This window comes from Pristis pectinata, chromosome 8 (genome assembly GCF_009764475.1).
Source record: "Pristis pectinata isolate sPriPec2 chromosome 8, sPriPec2.1.pri, whole genome shotgun sequence".
Lineage (NCBI taxonomy): Eukaryota > Metazoa > Chordata > Chondrichthyes > Rhinopristiformes > Pristidae > Pristis > Pristis pectinata.
This window is the reverse complement of record NC_067412.1, coordinates 4,734,226-4,759,256: the sequence shown is the minus strand read 5'-3', so window position 1 is coordinate 4,759,256 and position 25,031 is coordinate 4,734,226. Positions and strand designations below refer to the sequence as shown.

The following is a 25,031-nucleotide window of genomic DNA, read 5'->3' as shown; positions in this document are numbered from 1 at the left end:
AGGGAAGTGTGAAGATTTATTGTAGGCCAAATTTTGAGACAAGTACAGACTTCGAACATTATAAATATGTGGAATTGCCAACAATTTCAAATTTTTAAGACTGTTCAGAAGAATGTTTGCAAAGTATTGTTATCCTGGTTTAATTACAACACATATTTTGCCTCCTGAACAGGAGAGGTTGGTTTCCAACTTCCTACACCAGGCCAATAGAACAAGGTCCAGATATGTCGCCCGGACTCAGGTAACACATTTTGAAGCAAATGTAGTATTAAAAACCTTTCGTGTTAGTAACAAATTGTTATGAATCTGTTCAATATTTAAAGTTTAAGTTTCTACTTCTGGTTTCAAGTGAATGTGCAAAAAGTATTTATTTCACAGCTTGTTAGTCACTTAATGATTTGAATATCATAGACTGTTATTGATGTGGGGGCAGGTTAGTAGAGAACCTCCTTAGATGTTAAGTGCAAGATCCTTCCTCTTGTATGCTTCAGCAAGTGAGTCAACAATATCTTGGATCTCAGCCTGGGATTGTGCTTATGCAAAAGTAATCCGCCTACTGCAGCTCAATAGTTAAGGTTGGGGCAGCCTTGGTTCTTGGTGGGGGTAACACGGGTTAAACAATTTCCCTTTTTCTCTGTAGAGTGGCTGATAAGAACATAAGAAACGGGAGTAGGCCTTTTGGCCCTTCCAGCCTGCTCTGCCATTCACCATGTCTGATCTTCTGGTTCATTGCCATTTTCCTGCACTATCCCAGTATCCCTTGATTTCCTCAATATCCAAAAATGTATTGTGTTTTGAATGAACTCAGTCAACTGAACCTCCATAGCCAAAGGTGCTGGAGAATCACAAAAATTCACTACTCTCTGTGTGGGGGAAAGAAACCTCTTCGTCTCAGTCCTTGGGACTCGGTCATTGAGTTGCCAAAAATTATGATATTTCTTAGCAGCTCTTCACCACATCTTCTGTGAAAACTGACATATGTGGTACAACTGTAGTACTTTGTCAAGTCCCAAGCTTGCAGGAAATGGGAAATTTACACTGTTTATTTTTCTGTAGAATTTTTGTTCTAGCTACAATAACTTTAATTGTAATTGAATATAGAATGCCTTCTCCTGAATTAACAGTTCTGATACTGTTTTAATTCTGTGATTTCTTGCTGTTCCAAACTCCGGTTCACAATCATGGAACAGCACTTCGTAATAAATATACTTTAAGGCAGAATGTAAACATACCTTACCGAAGTGGAGAGCATAAATGTATGGTTAAGTTTTGGGCCTTGATTAATATGAAGATGGAACTACCTTTTTGAAGGAAAAATATAGCATATCCAGATCTCAAAATATTGTACTGAAGCTTTATCATTGTGGGTCTTCTGGCTCAGAAAACACATCCAACAGATCTGTCTCCAGCTAGCAATCAATCATCCCCTGAAGTAGGATTGGTATTCTTTTCATTATGTGTATTGACAAGTATACTTAAAAAGGAATTGAAGAGTTTGACTATAACTTGCTGCTATGAGAATCTAACACAGTAATTACAGTTGGAGCAGAGAAGTGAGCCTCCATCTGGATTCACAATCCCAACCTACAGTGGAGGTTGTCAGACAACCTGGTAAGGGCAAGGCTCTCTTATGTAGGGAGTTTCTATTTTCCCATTTCAGGGGGAGTTTGGAATATGTTTGAGGCTGCTATGCCCAGTGAAGAAACCAGATGTACTTTGGCCTAGAAAATAGGCACCAGAGAAGCAGCTGTATGTATACTCTATTTCTATCAAGGAGGACAAGCATTCTTTGCACACAGTGCAGTGCACCAATTCTTACTTAATAGGTAAACTTGATCTGATCAATTGGCGGTGCCCCTCTGAAGCCCTGCTAACATTCATGCTGGTGGAGTTTTAGCGCTCACTAATAATGGGAAGTTGTAGAGGTTCCTGCACCAGATATCCAAAATGACTTGTATAGTATCTTCCTCACCTTTGCATAGGAAACTGCATTGGAAAGTAATTTGAAGCCTTATGAATAATTGATGATTTCAAAGGAGCTGTGTATCCTGCATCAGATGATGTGAGCCATGGGAGTTTATTATCTTTTCAGTTAGATTGAAGAACTAGCCTGAAGAACAGTAGTACAGTTTTTGGAAACAAAAGAGACTGCCAATGCTGGAATCTGGGACAAAAAAAACAATAGTGGAAGAACTCAACAGGTCAAGCAGGATCTGTGGAGGCAAAGGGGATATTGAGGTTGAGAATGTACATGAGAGGGAAGAGGAAAGGTTGGCGGTATATAGCAGTATAAGGGAGAGGTGGGGCAGAGGGTGGTAGGTGATGGGTGGAACCAGATGGGGAGGGGAAAAGGGACGATGGGCAGATGGAAGTGTGGGAGAGAGGGGATGGGAAAGGCGAACAGTATTTGTGCTGCTTTAAAGTTCTAAAGCAACAATTGCAGTCACACATTTCAAACGACAATATATTACCACAATCTATACAATAGTGGGAAGAATTATAATGGGTGTTGGCTACATCTTACCACTGATTTTGCAAATGCTAAACTCTGCTGTGACTATTGTTCTCACAAAGTGTTGTGTATCAGAAGCAAAGACTGAACTAAAAAAGGAGGATCCAGTGAAGATAAATGACCTTCCATTTGCTAGCTTGCTGCATGTGGTCTGGAATTATCTTACTTTATAAACCAAGTCTTGTTCTATAGAGTTTAAATGTCTGTTGTGGAACAATTCTAATCCGTGTGTAGAAATTGGCATGTTTATATTGCTGGCTGATTTTGTACAACATCAGCCTCGTATACAAACAACTTAATAATTAGCAACATGCAGAGTTGTTGCTCTGAAAGTTGATACCTATAAGCGGCTGAGAGTAAAACTGCTAAATGTCTCACTGGGCTGATCTATCCATATGCAAGTGCTTAATTTATCCCTACCAAAAAAAGAATGCCATTGATACCAGATGTTTACACAAAATGAGCAAGCTATCACAAAGTAAGCAAGTATTGTTTCTTGATAGTGCACTCTCTCATTGGCACCACCCTGTTTGATTTTAAGGATAGAATTGGCGTTGCTGCTAAAGCCTATAGATCCTGCTCCTCCTGAGGCTTCTAATTCATAACAATTAAAAAAACATGAGTTAAGTGTATTATCCTTGAAGAAAGGTCCTGTTTAGTATAAACTTGCAATTTTCATCTTAATTCAATCAATATAAAACTTTGATACGTGTATAAGTTACTGTGTATAGATTCTTCCTGTCACATTTGAGGTCTATCTTGTTAAACTTGTTCCTGAAATGATGTCACACCTATTGGTTTATGTTTAAGTAAACACCTCTTATGATTAATTGTGGCAAATCTAGCACTGCCATTTTGCAGCATGTAAATAATGAATTCAAGATCACTAGTGTAGAATTCTTCTGCAAGAAATTAAGTACAGGTAATAGATTTTAAGGGTATCTGAAGTTCCAAGAACGATTGACATGGTTGTGCATAATGTGTCACTCTTTGTCAATTTATGCCTTTTTTGGGTGAAAAAAATCCTAATTGTTACCTAATCTCAAATTTGAAGAGATCTACAAAACTATTACTTCCCTGAGACCAGTAGTGCCTATACTGGAACTTAAGTTGAGAAATTTGGGTAGGCTTCTCACTTGGAAGACTAACATTGCTCAAGGACAAGCACCCATTGATCCATGGGCAGTGGAGGATGTTTGCTAGCAGTTTTGTTTTGTGTTTAGATGGATATTTTAATTGTTTTTGAATTGCAGTATATTACAGACCCCAACCAGATGTTTACAGAAAAATCATCATATTGCTTCTGGTTCTTTTCCTAACCAGTTTAACACTATGGAGACACAAGAGGTCGAGCACTTTCACTCCGTCCACTGTACCAGCCGGGATCTCCTGGTGGCCAGCCATTTTAATTCCACTTCCCATTACCACAGCGACATGTCTGTCCACGGCCGCCTGTACTGCCAAGTGAGGCTAGATGCAGATTAGAGGAACAGCACCTCGTATTCTGCCTTGATAGTCTCGAACCTGACAACATGAACATCAATTTCTCTAACTTACGGTAACCATTCCCCACTGTCCCCCTTCCCCCGCCTTCTTGATCTGCCCATCACCCTCTCATTCCTTCCTCCGGTTCCCTTCCCCACCTTCCCTTTTATTCCATGTTCCACTGACCTCTCCTTTCAGATTCTATCTTCAGCCCTTTGTTACTTCCACCTATAACCTCCCAGCTTCTTGCATCACTCCCACTCTTTCCACCCCCACCCTTACCTGCCTATCAGCCCCCTCACCTGGATCCACCTCTCACCTGCCAGCTCTTGCTCCACCCCTTCTTCCTCCCCCCCCCCCCCCCCCTTTATACTGGCTACCTCCCCTCTTTTCTTCCAGTCCTGATGAAGGGTCTTGACCTGAAACATTGACAGTCCATTTCCCTCCATGGATGTTGCTTGACCCACTGAGTTCCTCCAGCTCCTTTGTGTGTTGCTCCAGTTTAAATCTATGCAGTCTGGTTATTGAAACTTTCATCATGTAAAGAAAGAAAGACATTTATTTCTATTGTCATTCTGGTCCCTTTCCAAATGGTTCAAAGTGCTTTACAGCTAACAAACTATGTTTTTGAAGTGGTTTCATTCTTGTAATATTAGAATGTAGCAGCCAATTTATATCACAAATTTCCACAGACAGTAGTGATATTCGCCAAATCTGTTTTCTAGATGTGAACTGAGGGTTACTCTCCAGGGTGCCAAGGAGAGCTCCCCTGTTGTTCTGAATAGTGCCATATGATCTTTTATATCCACCTGAGGGGCTAGTTGGACCTCGGTTTAATAATGCATCTAAAGGGTGGCATCTCCAGTAGTGCAGCACTCTTTCATACTGCACTGACATCAGCTGGAATGAAACTCAGACCCCTGAGAATGCTGCCAAACAAACAGCTGCTGAAAACTGTATCCCATCAATGATGACTAGGTATGTGTAATTAATGTTAACAATTTCAGCCAGGAATATAATAATTTTACATCTGTTGCAATTGCCAACAATGCTGTACTTCTATTGTGGTTTTAGCTTCACTACTGTTGCATCGCTTTTAATTTAGTCACTTTATTTTGAAAGAGTTTACAGAATTTCTTTCAAACGTGTTTATATGGAGAAGAGTAAGGCACATGACCCCTATCTTGCTGATAAGAGTAAGACACCAACCCAGTCATGGTTGCTATTACATTCGCATGGGTTATGTCATGGGGTCACGGATGCAGCATGGAAACAGGTCCTTCAACCCACCAAGTCCATGCGAGCCATCGAGTCCCCTTTTACATTAATCCCATTGAACTTGAGCTGTGAGGCAGCAGCTCTGCGAGTGCCGCCCATCCCCAGAGGCAGAGCTATGAAGCTTGTGCAGTATTTCCATATGAAAGGATATATGTAAGGCAGTCTGTGGGGCAACTGCATTACATATATGTATGCTTTCTGAGCTTGATAAGGCAGGAGTATTAATATGCATTATTTTCAACAATTATATTCATATCTCTATGTAAAATAATCATAACTCAACCAACCATAGGCAAATTAGAATGGTGCCAGAAAGCAGGGAAATTATCATACAGGTGGCATGCAACCATATACTGGTTTCTGGATTTTCTAATTTTGTTCGAGCAAATTGGCATCATTTCATATATCTTTGGTAGCTTCTTCATTTGAAGAAGTACTACTGCTATCATAGTACTCTGGTAACTTTATTAAGCAAGTATAATTATACTTCAAATGGAAAGTAGGGCAAAGAACAGCAATTGAATCTAACGACTTCCGGATCTTCTAGTCATGTGTTAAAATGAAAATTCTACATCAAGTTCTCTGAAACAATTTGCAAAGAGTTTAGACATACCATCATACTGAACAAATTGTCTAACTTCCTGTCTGCTTTCAATTGTGCATTCCAGTTAAACTGATTACAACTCTTCAAGGAAACTTTGATAAATAAACTGGATAAGGAAAACTTGCAATGTATAAACAATGTCGGAATTTTTGAAAGCAGTGTTTGAACACTAAAGCATTGAATTTGGGTTGGAACCCTGCATCAGGACTAACGGTGGAGAGGGAAGATGGCCAGTATAAAGAGAGGGGGAATGGTGAGACAGGGCCCAGTATAAAGAGGAGGAGTGATGAGTCAGGCCCAGTGGGTGATTGGTGGACCAATGAGGGGTGAAGGATGACTGGCAGCTTGAATCAAGTAGGGGAGCGGGGAGGAGGGTGATGTTGGGAGGCAGAGTCAGGTGGATAGAGTCAGACCAAAAAATGGCAGATGGAGCCAGGTGTGGGAAGGGGAGGGTTGAAGGTGGAGACAGGTGATGAGCAGGAACACAAAAGGCTACCAATGCTGGAATCTGAAAAGTAAGGAAGGTGATAATGGGGACCATTAGGGGAGAGGTGAAAGGCAGATGGGACCAGAACCTGATGGGGAGGTGGGGAGCTGGTTGGTGAAATGTGTGGGTAGTAGGTGGATGGAACCAGGAGGGGGAGGTGAATGAAAATGGGTGATGGGGGGCTGGAGGAGGGTATGGAAAAGGGGACTAAAGTGGGAGGACCAAAGAAGGATTGGAAGGAGGGAAAAGGAGGTTGGGTGGGTGGGAATCATTGGATGTGAGTGTTACCTGAAATTGGACAATCTGGTGTTAAACAGGAAGTTGATGCTACTGGAAAATTGGTCTGTCTCTTTACAGAATCTTTTATTCCTACAGTAGGCCCAGCTTCATGTAGGCTTTCAGAGCCCCTGAGTATTTTCTGTAATATAGCGAGGAACGGAAAACATTTTATTTTGGTGGACGTGATGTACAAACTTGAGTAAAGAGAGACTGCTGGTGTCCACCGTGTTCCTTTGGCATTCTGCTGAGCACGAGTATAATTCAGACAACATAGAGACCATTTAGCTATTGTGTAGCTCTTTTGAAAAATCTCTGCTATTAGTTCGACTCCTATGGTTTTTGCCTCATAGCTCCGCAATCTTTTCCCTTTTCAAGTATTTATTTCAATCCTGTTGAATGTTGAACCTGCTTCCTCTATCCTTTTTAAGTAGTATATTCCAGAACACAACACCAAAAAAAAATTCTTCATCTTTCTCTCCCTGCCCCTGCCCCTGCCCCCAAGTTACTTATCCTAGTCATGTCTCCCCTTCTATCTTATCAAAGCTCCTCACAACTTTAAACACTTCAATAACAACAATGCCAGCTTCTTTCATTTCTCCACTGAAGTCCCTCATCGCAATTATTCTCTGTTTGAGACAGTTATGGAAGTACAATAGTTGCTGTGTAGTTGTCACCATGGTCAGCTCTGTGTCTTTTGCTTTGGGACTTCCATTAAAATTGTGAAATATGCTTTATAATTGTAATGGAGTGCCCTTTAAGCTGTTAAACTTCCAGTACAACCGAACACATGTCTAGGACTTGTAATATTTTCTAGGTATATTCCACTCTATAGGGGAAGTTTCATTATACAGGAGGAAACAGCACTTTATTTTCATGAGGCATTAAGCTACCTTGGGGATTTGTAGATGACACAAGTTTCATTTTGTAAACCATCTATATTCAATGAGTAACGTTTGTACTGTAAGCTTAGACTTGGGATTTGACGGAAGTGCTGCATAATTGTTGAGGTTACTGTTTTTCATTTCACTCTGGGCATTAGAGTTCATAAATATCTTGCATTTATTATGGTTGCCATGTGGTTGACAATCACACAGTAGGTCTTGGAAGCATTGTAGGAAGCATACCTCCTCACAATTCACACATTTAAATGACATGTAATTCAATATTACATGTATCATTTAAATATGAGTGAAATGATGCATATAATGTTAAAAATAGCTGTCTGAATATTTCATGTCTTTTCGTTTCTGCTGTACTAATATGTAATTGTGGATAACCCTTGTCGGTTAAGCAAAGTTTAATGCACCAGATAACTTTGCATCCTAATCTTCAGAGCTTTTTACTGTCACCTAATACTATTAGGATAATAGACCTGATGAATAATTTTGGAGGTTAGTTTTAAATGTATGCCCACACATTGAGTTAGTTAATTGGAGAGATACTGTATAGCAGGTGAAAAGAACTGGAGTTGTGCATCTTCTTCACACCATCACCCCCCCCCCCCCCCCCAACAGTTGAGAAAGCATCACTAACTGATTTCCCCTTGCCTTTTTGAGAGGCTACGTAGGTGGCAGATATGAGAATATCTGCTGCAGTGAGGAATGAGACTCGGTTAAGATACATTGGGACAGAACAGTAAGAGAGCTCAGTGCTGATCCAATCATTATAACATATGGTTTTTGCTACTGTAGTGATGAAAATAGTGAGTATCTGTATTGCTCTGCCCAAAATGCAATATTGTAGACCCCACAATATCAAGCCTCTACTGCAATGAGCCAGTCTCCTGACCTAGTGATGCTGTGTTTTGTAAGGCTCTTGCTGCCCAGGTTTCTGGCCTCCCTCTCAGCTACTCCTGGGGTCTCTATTATCCCTCCTGGCCAATTACCATAACTAATGAAGTAACTATTAGTTTTCTGTAACGTTACGTTACCTGCAAATCAACTACATTTTTTGATGTTCATCACTCAGATTAGGCCTTTAAATATCTGCACTTGATTTATTATGGGATACTAGAATATATGCATCTTCAACAGCAGTGCAAAACAGGGCTGTAGGGCTGTTGCGTGCCCTGCCCAGTTTTCCTTTCTATTGACGGGTAGAGTCAACTATCCTAAGGAAACTGCTGTTAAATTATGCAAAAATATTTTGTTTAATCAGTGCACAAAACGGAAGTATCATTCCAGGGTTTCAGTTTGAAAATTACTGCACAAACCAAAATAGTAAGCCATGGTAGTTGTGCTTGATTGAGATGGTGTGGGAATCATGTCAAGGACATATTTAGTTGTCTCTCTGTTTTAATCTCCTGGGGAGACAAATATCAGATTATATTACAATTTGTACTGTTTAATGAAGGCATGGCTTTAAAGAAATACTTCTCTTCAGTTTAAAAGCCTTAACCCTTTTCCAGTTTGATTTTAGCTGGACTTTGGCTTGCCTGTTTGTCTTTGGCTTAATCAATACAGTAACACAGTTGTGCTCCACTTTCCTAGCTATAATTTCACAGAGATGTTGGTAATTATTAGTTGACTTTATTTGGTGTCATGGGTGATACAATCTATAATTAAAGGACTGAAAATTCTGGGCCAGCAGAGAGGAGAAAAGTACCACATTTTTAAGATTGTACCATGATGCACTTGAGTTCCAATAACTATGAAATCCACTCTGAGCTAGGAACCTACCATTTAATGACATCTGGAAAAATCAAACTTGTTTAAGAGAGGCCATGTGGAGAATTTGAATGCTGTACAATGAAACTTCACATCAACTATCAAGAAAGTTTTAATTTGTGGTTTTGGTAAACCAAGTTACAGGTTTCTATGATGTTGCAGCAGGCAGGAAATATACAGCATGACAGTTTCCTCTTTCAATTGGCAATTTTTCTGAGAAATCAATCAATTATGTGAATGATTTATTTTGTAACTCTGCATAAAATGGAAGTGTTTTCTTGTTTAAGTATATCTGTGCTCAAGGTTAGAAATAGATTGCTTGATACAGAGACTGCTTTGCACTATCTCTGCAGTAGCACAGCCAAATACAGAAGTTCTAACACCATACCTCAGCCTCCATTTCTGAAGAGCAACCACTGCACATTGCATGAGTGTAATAGCTTCTCCACTGGCTATGTAAGTCATGCAGCCTAAAGTCATGTGCAGAGAAGGGAGATTTTCCCATTAGTTCCCTGGTGGGTGTGTTTTAGTTTGTTCAGTAATTTAATATCCAGTTAGAGCTGTTCTGGAGTAAAGGAGGGAGTTGTTACTAAGGTTCCCTTCGAAAGTTACTAATGAAACTATTTGAAAAAACAAAGTTGAAGGGTTATAGGAGATTTCTTACAAAGGAACTGGCACAGGTACTTCTGGCTAAATTACCTTCTCAACTTCTGAACTACATTTCTTTCTGCTACTGTGTTAATCGTTTGTCTCTTTTTCCCCTAATTTCCGTGATCACCCTTGGGAACAAATAAGGAGAGTGTTAACCTGCCATATTAGTTTGACACTGTCAAAAATGAAAGTGATGTGGTGAAGCAAAATGACAACATTGGGTTGTTTGGCTACCTGGGAGTTAATTTTTCCTCAAAGTTTGTTAATTTAAGTGATCTAAATATGATTAGTCTTTGAAGATTTTTGTCCTCATGTACTTCCCTTTTTACACACACAATGGATCTCTGTACTTATCATCTTCGCAATACAGAATGATTGTGATGTTGAACAAAATTCCATCAAAAGGTTGTGAAGCAATTTAATTGGTAGAAGTAACATTCCATTGAAATTTCTCCAGAGTCCTACAGAGGAACTAAAGATAAACTAAAAATAAAATCAAAATTGGTTCAGACAAAGTTTTAGCCTGACTGGTATCTTTTGTACTGAAACTTAAAAGATAATAATAGACAAAAAGCTGCTGGCAAAATCAACAAAAAAAACAATCTGGAGTTGGTTCAGAAATTAATATTTCAGCATAACTTCTGTTATACTGGGCTGTTACAGCAATAGCAAATTAAAAAGCAAGTGATTTAAGATTTTCCAGTTGAAATATTTTTAGTGTTGTGCATCTGTGATAATGGAAATAAGCACCTTGTGATTTTCTTTTATTGTCTTTGGTTTAGCACAGCTCCTGCACGGAGTATGAGCATCCTGAATCTTGCAGAGAGGTCAAATGTTGCCCTACCTCCTCCAGATTACGAATCAATGCCAGTTAGACATCACAAGGAAATGACATTCCACTCTTACAGCAGTGCCCCAAACAGAGGAATTCTACCTCAACCAGACAATACAAATTCAGTAAGTACCTATCAGAGGCCAGTAGTAACATATTTATTTAAATGTCAACGATTTTATCCACAATGTTCTTGTTTCTGGTTGTAGGATTATTGTAAGTTCTTTATGTATGTGTTTTAGTTAAGCAAATACAAAACTAGATAATCTACTGTCCCACTGCTGGAGATAAAGGGAGATAAATTTATTGTGTTTTGGCTCAAATGTTAGAGCTCTCACCTCAAGTCTTGAGTTTGGTTGACACTCCTCTGATCAGAATACCACTCTTTCAACATATTTCTCATTGTGAGATATAATGATCAACATTAAATATGCATGAATTATTGACTTTCCCAAATAAACCAAAGGACCTGGGTGTCCTTGTGCATGAATCGCTACAAGTTAACATGCAGGTATAGCAATGAATTAGAAAGGCCAATAGTATTCCAGGAGGATAAGAGTACATTATATTGATAAAATGATTTCTTGAATATTGTATACAGGTCTTGCCTCCTTATTCAAGGAGGGATATACTTGTAATAGAGAGAATGGAGTAAAAGTTCACCAGATTTATTTCTTGGATGGTGTTTGTTTTTATGAGGAAAGATTAAACGGACTGTTCTAAGGTCAAGAATTTAGACAATGAGAGATGATCTTGTTAAATGTAGAAAATTCTTATGGAGCTTGACAAGCTACTTGTGAAGTTGTTGTTTCCTCTGGCTGGAGTGTCTAGAATCAAGATCAAATAAGGGGGTCAGCCATTCAGCATGCATATGACAAAATTCTTCATCTACAGGGTAGTGAATCTTTGAAATTTAGTGATACTCAGGAGGGTTTTTGGATACTGAATATATTCAAGACAAAACTGCAGAGGCTTGGATATTGTGGGGTCACTGCAGGAAAGTGGTGCTGAGGTAAAAGATCAGCTGTTACTGAATGGTAGGGCAGGCAAGAGTTGCCAAATGACCTTCTGGTCTATGTTCTTACGAACCAAGGTTTGAGTTAAATGCATAGTTTACATTTTGGGGAGCTCTTAAAACCCTTAGCACACCACCTGGTTCCCAGTAATCCAAGTATAAACAAAGATAAAATCAATTTTGGGAACTTCAAGGCATGGCCAAGTACAAAGAATGTTGTGATCTAACCAGGTACCAGTTATGAGGAATTGCTTTTCTCCCTCCATTGGTTCTTATTTACTGGTACCCGTAAAACCTACTTTACACAAAGGATGTACAGATCTCTGGTGTAACATTTTCAAAATAAATCTGGCTAGAATACAGAATCCATATATTCCATTACAATGAAGAGGGAACAGTGAAATTGAAACCAAATGGTAGCTTCAAATGGAGGAATCTGACAAAATTGGGACTAAAATATTAAACACAAATCACGGGGAATGTTAACAAATATATTAAGATGTGAAAGGGTTAATAAAAGAACACAAGAACAGAGTGAGGCCACCTGGCACCTTAAACCTGCCATTATGATCATGGCTCATCTGTGCTGACCTCAACTCTTCTGTGCCAGTTCCCCATACCCCTCAATTTCCCCGATCTTTCAAAAGTTTATCTGCCTCCACCTTCATAATGAACTAGCCTACACTAATTTCAAAGATTCATGACCTTCTGACAAGAAATTTTTATGCACCTCTGTTTTAAATGACCTGCCCTGGCAGAAGATGGGACACAAAGTAAAAGAAGAATTGGTGTACACAGAACCATGTTTGGGTTTTGTTCAGTGATTTATATACCCTTGTGTGGTCACATCACAAATGGTGTGTGGGACCACTCCAGGGTGAGGTAGGGAGTTACGACAGCATTGGTAGAAAGTAAGTTCACAACCGCGGAAGTCAAGAGATACAGGGATTATTTCCACTGGAGTAATGCTGATGTAAATGCAGATGCAGAGCATAAAATCAGAGCAGAATTAGGCCACTCAGCCCATTAAGCTTGTGCCCTGTTTAGTGATGTCACTGATGATGTATTTGTAATCAGTTAGGCCTTTGTTATTCTCTTCCCCTTGTACTTGGTGAATAGTTGTAATCTAAGACCAACACACTGAACCAGCAATCTTGACTTGAAGAAAGCAGGGGGAAAAAAACCTAATCCTTTTAATTCAAGACTTGGAATCATGAGAATTCAGCCACATTAATTTGTGAGAGTCAATGGAGAATGATTTTGCTTAGAGTTGATTTCATTAGGCCAAAATAATTCTCCATTAATTCTCATTAGTATGGCTGAATTCTTATTGATTGAGTCTTGCAGCTAAAAGGATTGCTATTTTTTTTTCCCTTCCTTCAGGTCGGCATGCACCATGCACTTGCCCGGATGGTTGGCAGACCTTTTCCTGGACAACACTGCTTTTACTGCATGCTTTTCTTTGAGGTGCTTTTAAAGAGTGCACTAAACAATGTGAAAGCAGCAACATTTGAGGTCTTCTTAAAAACTTTTACCCTTGTGTGGTCATAACTAGTAGCAGCAGGTGATGATTATCTGTGCTATTTTCAAACTACAGATTGCAAATTAATGAAAGCAAAAATATCAAAGTAGAAGCTTGAAGTGTTTCAATTATTTTGTAGAAGTAGAATCCAGCTACAGAAAGGGAGTTTATGTCAACTTTAGAATGAGAGGTTACCAAGTTCCACGTCCGTCTTCATTGTCACCAATTCATTCCAAATCTGCAGCTTTCATCTTCTCCATTGTTCTGTCAATAGCATGAAAAATGTGAAATGCAGCAGACAAAATTGAAGAAATACAGAGAATTATTGAATGCTTTGATTTGTTCAAAACATGATTTTTTTTTCTGTTTTGTACCAAAGCATAGAATAAACGCAGAAAGCCAATGATATCTTTGTTCTTTTGATGGATGATTAAAGTGTATTTTTCTTGCTACTGCCGACTTTCACAATAACAGAGACCTAAAATATACTTAATTTGGATATTGCCAATGAACAACAGCTGGCAGCAATACTGGTATTGGTTTATTATTGTCACTTATACTGAGGTACAGTGAAAAACTTGTCGTGCATACCGTTCGTACAGATCAATTCATTACACATTGAGGTAGTGTAGGGGGCAGGCACAGTAGTGTAGCAGTTAGCGTAAAGTTATTGCAGTGCCAACAACCTGGGTTCAATTCCGGCCGCTGTCTGTAAGGAGTTTGTACGTTCTCCCTGTGTCTGCGTGGGTTTCCTCCAGGTTCTCGGGTTTCCTCCCACATTCCAAAGACATACGGGTTAGGAAGTTGTGGGCATGCTGTGTTGGTGCTGGAAATGTGGTGACACTTGCGGGCTGCCCCCAGAACATTCTACGCAAAAGATGCATTTCACTGTGTGTTTCGATGTACATGTGACTAATAAAGATATAAAAACAATAACAGAATACAGAGTAAAGTGTCACAGCTACAGAGGAAGTGCAATGCAGGTAGACAATAAGGTGCCAGGTCATAACAAGGTAGATTGTGAGGTCAAGAGTCCATCTCATCGTATAAGGGAAACCATTCAATAGTCTTATAACAGCGGGATAGAAGCTGTCCTTGAGCCTGGTGGTATGTGCCCTCCGGCTTCTGTATCTTCTGCCTGAAGGGCGAGGGGAAAAGAGAGAATCCCCTGGGTGGGTGGGGTCTTTGATTATGCTGGCTGCTTCACCAAGGCAGCGAGAGGTAAAGACAGAGTCCATGGAGGGGAAGCTGGTTTCCGTGACGTGCTGGGCTATGTCCACAACTCTGTGCAGTTTATATAGAATTTTCTGTTAAAACCCAAAACTCCTGAGTTTTACAAGCATTGCTATTTCAAACTGCAATAAACCAGCAGTCATAAAATCTTGCATATTTACGATCAGTAGTTTACATACAATTTCTCCATTAACAAGGGGCAGACTTAAAACACTAATTTGAAGTGGGACAGATGGTCATCCTTAGATTTAGCTATATTAAAAAGGCCAAATTAAGAATGGGTGAATTAATAGTTGAGAACAATCCCTTAATGTTGTAAAAGCAACAGTGTATAAAATGGTATGAATTTAGAATTTTGAGAGGGGAGAATGACCAGCTTTATAATGTTTTGAAAACAGTTTGGTTTCTTATTCATATCCATTGCACATGAAATTAAAAATAAGTGGGCTGTAAAACTGTATGACAATGGGTATTCATTTTGGGATCAGGGCTGGTGGGGAAAGTGGAGGTGGAGACATTTTTCTTTATTTTAAATATTAATCAGAAAATATTGACAAAATATACTTCTGTGTAAAATCTCAATTGATTTGCACAAGTTCACAAGATCCCAAGATCACAAGACAAGGGAGCAGAAGCAGGCCATTCGGCCCATCGAGTCTGCTCCAAGGAAAGGGAAATAGAAATGAGAAATGGGGAATGGGGGAAGAAGAAGAAGAAAAAAAAACTATTCTAATCCCAATTACCGGCCTTATCCCCATATCCCTTGATATCCTGACTATTTAGATATCTATCTATCTCCTCCTTGAATGCCCCCACTGATGTGGCTTCCACTGCTGTATGTGGCAAGGAGTTCCACAAATTCACCACCCTCTGGCTAAAGAAATTTTTCCTCATCTCTGTTTTGAAACTGTACCCTCTAATTCTAAGATTGTGCCCTCTGGTCCTGGACTCACCCACCAAGGGAAACAGCCTAGCCACATTTACTCTGTCCTTTCCTATCAATATTTTAAATGTTGCTATGAGGTCCCCTCTCATTCTTCTGTACTCCAGCGAGTACAGTCCAAGAGCCGACAAACGCTTCTCATACTTAAGCCCTTTCATTCCTGGAATCATCCTCGTAAATCTCCTCTGAACCCTCTCCAACGTCAACACATCCCTCCTAAGATGTGGGGCCCAAAACGGCGCACAATATTCCAAATGAGGCCTCACTAGTGCCCCGTAGAGCCTCATGAACACTTCCTTACTTTTATACACTATACCTCTCGAAATGAATGCCAACATAGCATTCGCTTTCTTTACCACCGATCCGACCTGGTGGTTAACCTTTAAGGTATCCTGCACGAGTACCCCCAAGTCCCTTTGTACTTCCGTGCTTTGGATTTTCTCTCCTCCTAGATAATAATCTGCCCGCTTATTTCTGCTTCCAAAGTGTACAACTGCACATTTCCCTACATTAAATCTCATCTGCCATTTCCTTGCCCATTCTCCTAAACTGTCTAGGTCCCTCTGCAACCTTCCTATCTCTTCAATACTCCCTACTCCTCCCCCTATCTTGGTGTCATCCGCAAACTTAGCCACGAAACCATTTATTCCATCATCCAAATCGTTAATGTACAAGGTAAAAAGGAGCGGTCCCAACACCGACCCCTACGGCACACCACTAGTAACCGGTAACCAACCAGAACGAGATCCTTTTATTTCCACTCTTTGCTTCCTGTCAACCAGCCAATGCTCCACCCATTCTGTTATCCTACCCGTAATTCCATGACCTCTCATCTTATTAGTCAGTATCTTGTGAGGCACCTTATCAAAGGCCTTTTGAAAGTCTAAATACACAACATCTACCGCCTCTCCCTTATCCACCTTGCCTGTGATTTCTTCAAAAAACTCCAATAGGTTGGTCAGGCAGGATCTTCCCTTCACAAAACCACGTTGGCTAGGACCTATCCTGCCCTGCGCCTCTAGGTATTCCGTAACCCCGTCTTTGAGGATAGATTCCAATAACTTTCCCACCACTGACGTCAGACTAATAGGTCTGTAATTTCCTTTATGCTGCCTCCCTCCTTTCTTATACAACGGAACTACATTTGCGACCCTCCAGTCCTCCGGAACCACGCCTGAATCTATCGATTTCTGGAAAATAATCGCCAATGCCTCCGCTATCTCTAAAGCCACCTCCTTCAGAACCCGGGGATGCACCTCATCCGGTCCTGGAGACTTATCAGTCTTTAGTCCATTTAGTTTTCCTAGCACCTTCTCCCTAGTAATCTTAACTGAACTCAATTCCATTTCGTGAGACTCCTGACTAACTGGCACATTGCTGATGTCCTCCACGGTGAAGACCGATGCAAAATATTCATTCAATTCCTCTGCCATCTCTCTATCGTCCATTATAATAGCTCCTGCACCGTTATCAATTGGTCCTATATCAACCCGTGTCTCTCTTTTACACCTTATGTATTTAAAAAAAACTCTTAGTATCCTTTCGAATGTTATCCGCCAACTTCCTTTCATAATTCCTCTTTTCTTTCCTAATGACCTTCTTAGTTTCTCTCTGCAGGTTTTTAAAAGCTTCCCAGTCCTCTGTTTTGCCACTAATTTTTGCTTCTTTGTACGCCGCCCCTTTTGCTTTTATTTTAGCCTTCACCTCTCTCGTTATCCACATTTGTGCCTTTTTTCCATTAAAAACCTTTTTTCTTGGAATATATCTATCCTGCAATTTCCTTATTTCCTGTAGAAATTCCTTCCATTTCTCCTCTGCCGTCCCTCCAGCCAGCTTACTCTTCCAATCAATTAGGGCCAACTCCTCTCTCATACCATTGTAATTTCCTTTGTTCCACTGAAATATCGATACACCAGTTACCAGTTTCTCCTTCTCAAACTTGAAACTGAACTCAATCATATTGTGATCACTGGTTCCCAGTGGTTCCTTTACCTTTAGTTCCCTAATCACCTCCGGTTCATTACACAGCACCCAATCCAAAACAGCCGATCCCCTGGTGGGCTCTTCAACAAGTTGCTCTAGAAAAACGTCCCTTAGACATTCCACAAACTCCCTCTCCTGAGTACTATCGCCATTCTGGATTTCCCAGTCCACCTTCACGTTAAAATCCCCCATAATTATCTTCATATTGTCACTCTGGCATGCTTTTTCTATCTCAAACTGCAACTAACCATCCACTTGCTGACTGCTATTAGGGGGCCTATATATGACTGCTACCATTGTCCTTTTACCCTTGCTATTCCTTAGCTCCACCCACAAGGATTCCACCTCCTCTGACCCAATATCCTTCCTTTCTATCGATTTTATATCACTACTAACCATCATGGCCACACCTCCCCCTCTGCCTACCCGCCTATCCTTCCTATACACTGTGTACCCCTGGACATTCAGTTCCCAATTACATCCGTCATAAAGCCATGACTCGGTGATTGCCACAATGTCGTATTTATTAACCTGTAGTTGTGCCACTAGGTCATCTACCTTATTCCTAATGCTACGTGCATTTAAATACTGTACGTTTAGTCCGGTATCTGCTATTAATTTTGTTGTACTTCTATTGTTCAGCAGTACGTTTAGTCCGGTATCTGCTATTAATTTTGTTGTACTTCTATTGTTCAGCAGATTATCCTGGCTTTCCACCTGTCTATCCTTTTTACCATCTTCACTACATACTACCTTAGACATGTTCCTATATACCTCATCCCCTATCCTAACATTCTGTATCCTAACATCCTGACTTGTTGTACTTCTATTATTCAGCAAATTATCCTGACTTCTCACTTGCCTGTCCTTCTTGCCATCCTCATTGGACTTGTTTCTATAAACTCCCTCCTTTACCTTAGCATCTTGTAACCTAACATCCTGGTTTCCATCCCCCTGCCAGATCAGTTTAAACCCTCCCCTACAACTAAATCAAACATTCCCGCCAAGATATTGGAACCTCTGGAGTTTAGGTGCAACCCATCCTTAGCGAATAGGTCATGCCTCCCCCAAAAAAGGTCCCAATTATCCAAAAATCTGAAGCCCTGCCCCCTGCACCAGTCACTCAGCCACGCATTCATCTGCCAGAGCTTTCTATTCTTCCTATCATTGACACGTGGCACAGGTAGTAATCCTGAGATTACTACCCTTGAGGTCCTACTTCTCAACCTTCTCCCCAATGCCTTGTATTCCTCCTTCAGGACCTCTTCTCTTTTTCTACCTATGTCATTGGTACCTACATGTACCAAGACTTCTGGCTGCTCACCCTCTCCCCTCAGAATATTCTGGACCCGGTCCGTGATATCCCGTACCCTGGCACCAGGGAGGCAACACACCATCCGAGACTCATTGTCGCTATCACAGAATCTGCTATCCGTACCCCTTACTATAGAATCCCCAATAACCACTGCATTTTGCTTCCTCCACTGGACCACAGTACCAGGCACGGTGCCAAGGTCCCGGTTGCTGAGGTCTTCCTCTATCAGGTCATCCTCTCCAACCGAATCTAAAATGAGATATCGGTTTTTGAGGGGGACCGCCACAGAGGTGCTGTCTACAAACTCTTTATAACTCCTATCTATTTCCTGCTCGCTCTCCCTAACCAACCGAAGGTCATTGAGCTGCAGCTCCAGACTCTCAATCCGTTCCTTGAGGAGCCGCATCTCGGTGCACTTTGCGCAGATGTAGTTATCGGGGAGTCTGGTAGTCTCCCAGGGTCCCAACATCTGACACTCCAAACATAAGACCAACCCCAGATGCATCTTGCTGAATACCACTGAGTTCGACAAATAAACTAATAACTTACCCCCTCTCTATTAGTCTCGCCTCTTTCCCGCTCTCGCCGAAGCCCGTTGAGCCAAAGCCTAACCCACTCTGCTCCCTCTCACTCAGCTGCCCGCTCCGACGCTGCCCACTAGATATGTTGGTCTGCTATTTAAATCGCCCGCGCGCTGCCTAGTGACGTCACGCGCCTGCGCAGTCACTCGCCGCTATCCCGAACGCTAGAAAGAAAAAAAAATCGCTCCTCGTTAATTTCCGGCACTCTCTGCTCTCTGGTCGCTGGAAAAGTTGCCCTATACTAATTCATGTTTATTTAGCCATATACATTATTTTAGCATGTGATATAGATAAAATTATGCCCATGTTTTCAGTTTGGTGTAATGAATAAATAGTCTTGGGGATTAGTTGATTCAGGAGTGCAAATGACAAAATGCATTAAGCCGTAAGGATGAACAGTATATGAAATTTGGAATTCTTCATTGAAACAGGAGGTGTTTTGTTGGGGTTTGAGCAGAGACACATTTAGGAGGAAAGGGTGTAGAGAATTACTTTGCGCTGTGTATGACCTAGAAATGTTTTTTGGTAACATTGCCAAAAATAGTAGGATCCCCAAGAGTAGCAGCTTTACTTGCCCTGAGCATAGAACTTTAGCAAAAATTAAAATTTACATATTTTAAAACATTTACAAGCTTCACTGTACATCTGTGAGCTATCTTTGGATAGTGCAAGAGTTTTCAGATGCATTCCTTATAATAATAACTATAAATTCTAGTTTGATCAAAACAAAAGAAAAATCAATACTTGTGAAGTTATTAAAAGCCAATGTGTAAAAACTGCAACTAGTGCATTAAGTGGTAGTGATAAATTAGGCTGGGAAGTTAGTCTTGATATTTGGATCAGCATGTCCTTTGCCTGTAATTGTTTTATCAATCTAAGGATTTATTGCAATTGAAAGAAGTACTTGGCACAGCAGCTTGCTTGCAGCTCCACAGAAGATTCATGTGACGTGAACAGGTGATTCTGTCTGAAATGAGAACCAATTTCTTCAATATTATAAAGCTACTAGTTAATGTTTAATGTAGAAAGGCATGCAATATGAGCAAAGTACTTAGTAGCTCATCACCCCAAGCATTAAATTGTGTTTCCGTCATTTGAAATCATTTGCTGCATTATCTTGGTGTTGCATGAGAGTTATTGGGGAAAAGAAACACATACACAACCTAGATCTATCTAATATGCACATTTACACAAACTTTTTGACCTTGTGTACCTTCCAAAAATATATCGATTACATTTTTGTAGTATTTGATTTAAAGACTTGTGTATTGAAGACATTCAGAATTGGATTTATTATCACTTACATATGTCGTGAAATTTGTTTTGCGGCAGCAGTACAGTGCAAGACATAAAGACATAAAAATTACTATAAGTTACAAAAATAAATAAGTAGTGCAAAAGGGGAATAATGAGGTAGTGTTCATGGACCATTCAGAAATCTGATGGCGGAGGGGAAGAAGCTGTTCCTGAAACGATAAGTGTGGGTCTTCAGGCTCCTGTACCTCCTCCCTGATGGTAGTAATGTGAAGAGGGCATGTCCTTGGTGCTGACGGTCCTTAATGATGGATACTGCCTTCTTGAGGCACTGACTCTAAGATGTCCTCGATGGTGGGGATGGTGCCCATGATGGAGCTGGCTGAGTCTACAACCCTCTGCAGCCTCTTTCGATCCTGCACATTGGAGCCTCCATATCAGGCAGCGATGCAACCAGTCAAAATGCTCTCCACTGTACATTTGTAGAAATTTGCAAGAGTCTTTGATATACCAAATCTCCTCAAACTCCCAATGAAGTAGAGCCACTGGCGTGCCGCCGCCTTGATTGCATCAATGAGTTGGGCCTAAGATGGATCCTCTGAGATGTTGACGTCCAGGAACTTGAAGCTACTCATCCTTTTCACAGCTGACCCATCAGTGAAGACTGGTGTGTGTTCTCCTGACTTCCCCTTCCTGAAGTCCACAATCAACTCCTTGGTCTTGCTGATGTTGAGTGCGAGGTTGGTGTTGCAACACCACTCAACCAGCCAATCTGTCTCATTCCTGTACGCCGCCTCATCACCATCTGAGGTTCCGCCAACAACAGTGGTGTCATCAGCAAATTTATGGATGGCGTTTGAGCTGTGCCTAGCCACACAGTCATGAGTGTAGAGAGAGTAGCGCAGTGGGCTAAGCACGTATCCTTGAGGTGTGCCGGTGTTGATTGTCAGCAAGGATGGGATATTACTACCGACATTAATTTTGTTATATTAATGAGGATCTTTCTGGAGGTCGCTCAAATTGGTGTATAGCTCCATAAGTACAGCTCACCTTCTCAGACCACCTCTGGTTAGCGATTTTTAGTTTGTGAGCTTGTTGACGGGCTATTTGAATATGGAGTCAATTCACCACACCCTCACCTAAAGCTTATACTTAACATTCAAGAGCAAAAGAAACCTTTGAAACCTTTTGAGGTCCTGAAGAAGGGTCCTGACCCGAAACGTTGACTACCTGCTTTTCTCCGTGAATGCTGCCTGGCCTGCTGATTTCCTCCGGCATCCTACTGTTTTTCATCTAGATTCCAGCATCTGCAGTCCTTTGTTTCTCTCTTTCAAAGGAAACCTGTTTTCTCTTCCTGTTCCCAGCTTACAAAATCGAAGCTATTGTGGTTGGGGATTTTTTTAAATTGAAATATTGTTCCGATTTGTTTTTTTTTTTGCATCAGCTCTCCATTCTGGGAATTCTACTTTTTAAAAATGCTGTGTAATATGAATTTTCTTTGATTATACTGTAAATCATTGTCTTTCACCCAACCAGTAACACTGGACCATCTCCTACTTGTACCCCTTGTGCAATTCCTACTGCACCCAGGGGCCCAAAGAGTAGGTTCCTTACCTGCAAAACAGGAGTTCCCTCTGTCCTCTTCCACCCCACCAGCCTCCATGTTCACTGTTATTTCCACCAGTTTCAACAGGACATCCCTTCCCTCCCAGTCCCCTTCAGTTTACTCCTTGGTTCATTCTTTTATTTCCATGAACAGTCACTCCCCTTCCCACAGCACTTTCCCATGCAGTCGTAGGAGATGCAACACCTACGTTCTTACTTCCCTTCCCACTATTCAGAGACTCAAAGGCAGCTTCCAGATTAAGCAGCAATTCACTTGCACTTCCTCCTTATATTCTGTTTGCTGCTCTCCTTTACACTGGAGAAACCAAATGCAGATCAGTTGATTGCTTTGCAGAAAGCCTGCATTCAATCTGCAGGCGTGACCCTGAACTTCCAGTTCCCTCTCACTTTAAGTCTTCCTACGAGTCCCAATGCGATATCCATCCTCAGTCTCTTGCACTGTTCCAACAAAGTACAACATAAGCTGGAGGAGTAGCTTCTTTTGTTCCATCTGGGAACACTACAGCCTCAACTGTCAACAATGAATTTGGCAATTTCAGATGAACGTTCATGTCTTGGCTCGACAGTTCAGATGTAAGGTTATCATCCTGGGCACGTAGTCATTGAGTCATTAAGGAAGAAAACAGACCCTTCATGCTGGCCATCAAATACCAGTCTATACTAATCTCTACATTTCAGCTGGCGCTTTCTATACTATGGTGTTTCACATTCTCATCTAAGATAAGATTTCTTTATTAGTCACATGTACATCGAAACAGTGAAATACATCTTTTGCGTAGAGTGTTCTGGGGCAGCCCGCAAGTGTTGCCACGCTTCCAGCACCAACATAGCATGCCCACAACTCCTAACCTGTACATCTTTGGAATGTGGGAGGAAACCGGAGCACCCGGAGGAAACCCACATAGTCTGGGGAGAATGTACAAACTCCTTACAGACAGCAGCTAGAATTGAACCGCTATGCTACCGTGTTGAGAGTACCTGCCTCCATCATTCCCTCAGGCAGCATGTTCCAGATTTCAGCTGCCCTTGGGGTAAAAAAAAGCTTTTTCCTCAAACTGTGCTAAAGAGACAAGTTTGTCACTTTCCATCCTATCTCTGCCCCTATTTACACCTCATTCAGATGACCCCTTAGCCTCTCCACTCCATAAAAAAACATATCCAGTCTCCCCTTGTAGCTGAAATGCTCCACCCCAGAAACATTCTGATCTATCTCCTCCACACAGAAACATACATTATGGAAACAGGCCCTTTTAGCCCACTGAGTTCACACCCAACCATCAACCACCCTTTTTTTATTTTTTTTGTTTGCATTAATCCTACATTAATCCCATTTTACTCTCTCCGTTTTCATCAACTCCCCCCAGATTCTACCTACCGCTCACCCGCACACTAAGATTAATTGGCCACTGTAAATTGCCCCATCAGCCCACACGTCACTGGGATGCAGAAGGAAACCAGAGCAACTGGAGGAAATTACACAGTCACTGGAAGAACTTGCAAGCTCCACGTAGACGGCAGCCAAGTTCAGGATTGAACCCAACTCTCTGGCACTGTCAGGCAATGGCTCTACTAGCTGGATCACTATGCCACTAGTGTCATAGGCCATGACTCGGAATTTTATTCCACTGGCTTGCTTCGGCTGTGTATCTCTGCATTCCTATTTGACAATGCAACACTATCTATTCCAGAAGGAAATGGCACTCAGACAGGAGCCATTCCAGGCTGAGCTGGGGACCATCAATATTATAGTATTGTTCTTGAGATGCGCTACTGCTTTGTATGTAGCTGACCACAGACCAGACCAGAGAATCTCTCACCACAAACTCCTATAGACTTGGTTGCAACCCACTGGAGACATTGAAGATATCACTATAGATGCCAACTCAGTGTGTGCTATCCACAGAACAATTGAACATCAAGTTTGTTGTTGTGTGGAGTATCGTTCCAGCTGGAGGAATAAAGACAAGTCTGCAAGCTTAATATTCTTTCTCGCCTCAGTTCTCTAACTGATTCATCTTTGGACAGTGCAGCTAATTCATTATGTTCCCAAACCTCAGGCCACTTCTTTTAAGCTCATTTTCTGAATCTAGATATTGAGGCAATTATCTTGAAAGGCACAGGATAAAGATTTACACAGCCTGTGTAAACATTTCTCATTGACCTGACCCACCACAATTTTATTCTGTACTTACAATGTTTTAATTTAAACATTTTACTTTCTAAATATATGGAGGAATATTTACTTGGACTTTTTTTTAAAACCAGCTATATCAAATATTAATTAAACCCCTTTAAAACAAGTATTTGTCCCATGGGTAAATGTGTAAAGTAATGCATAGTGCATAAGAATTGTTCTGATTCATTCTTGGGACATAACTGTTGTGGTTATTGACATTTATTGCCATTTCCCAATGCAGAAGTTCATGTTGAACTACAGCTGCCAGTTTAGAGAGGTGTTGTTAGATAGCCAGAATTTTAGCCCCAAAGCAGTGTTGGATCTTGTGAGTGACAAGCCACCCAAGTTTGCCAATTATCTGCCCTTAGACCATGCTGTTTACTCCAGAACCTTTGTGATTGTTAGTGGCTGGTTTCAGCCTCGAATACCTTGGACGAATCACCAGTGGTCAAAGCTATCAAGAGGCTGGTAGCAATAGTCACAGTTCTCGGTACAGAAAATTTGTTCCATTATGATCTCTTTTTTTGCTTGCTTTAAATGAGGTGAATCAGTGTAGTCTTCCACTGTGGATTCCTTAATATGAGGTGTG

The 25,031-nt window shown here is 41.0% G+C and overlaps 1 protein-coding gene across 1 annotated transcript in view; it reads left to right on the top strand.

Annotated features, from left to right (window-relative positions):
* Positions 1-25,031, top strand: part of baiap2l1a (BAR/IMD domain containing adaptor protein 2 like 1a) — a 107,571-nt gene that overhangs the window by 65,689 nt on the left and 16,851 nt on the right. The window contains exons 11-12 of the mRNA XM_052021898.1: positions 173-241; positions 10,745-10,919. Of these exons, the coding sequence (XP_051877858.1) occupies positions 173-241; positions 10,745-10,919 (244 nt within the window). The remainder of the gene's footprint in view (positions 1-172; positions 242-10,744; positions 10,920-25,031) is intronic.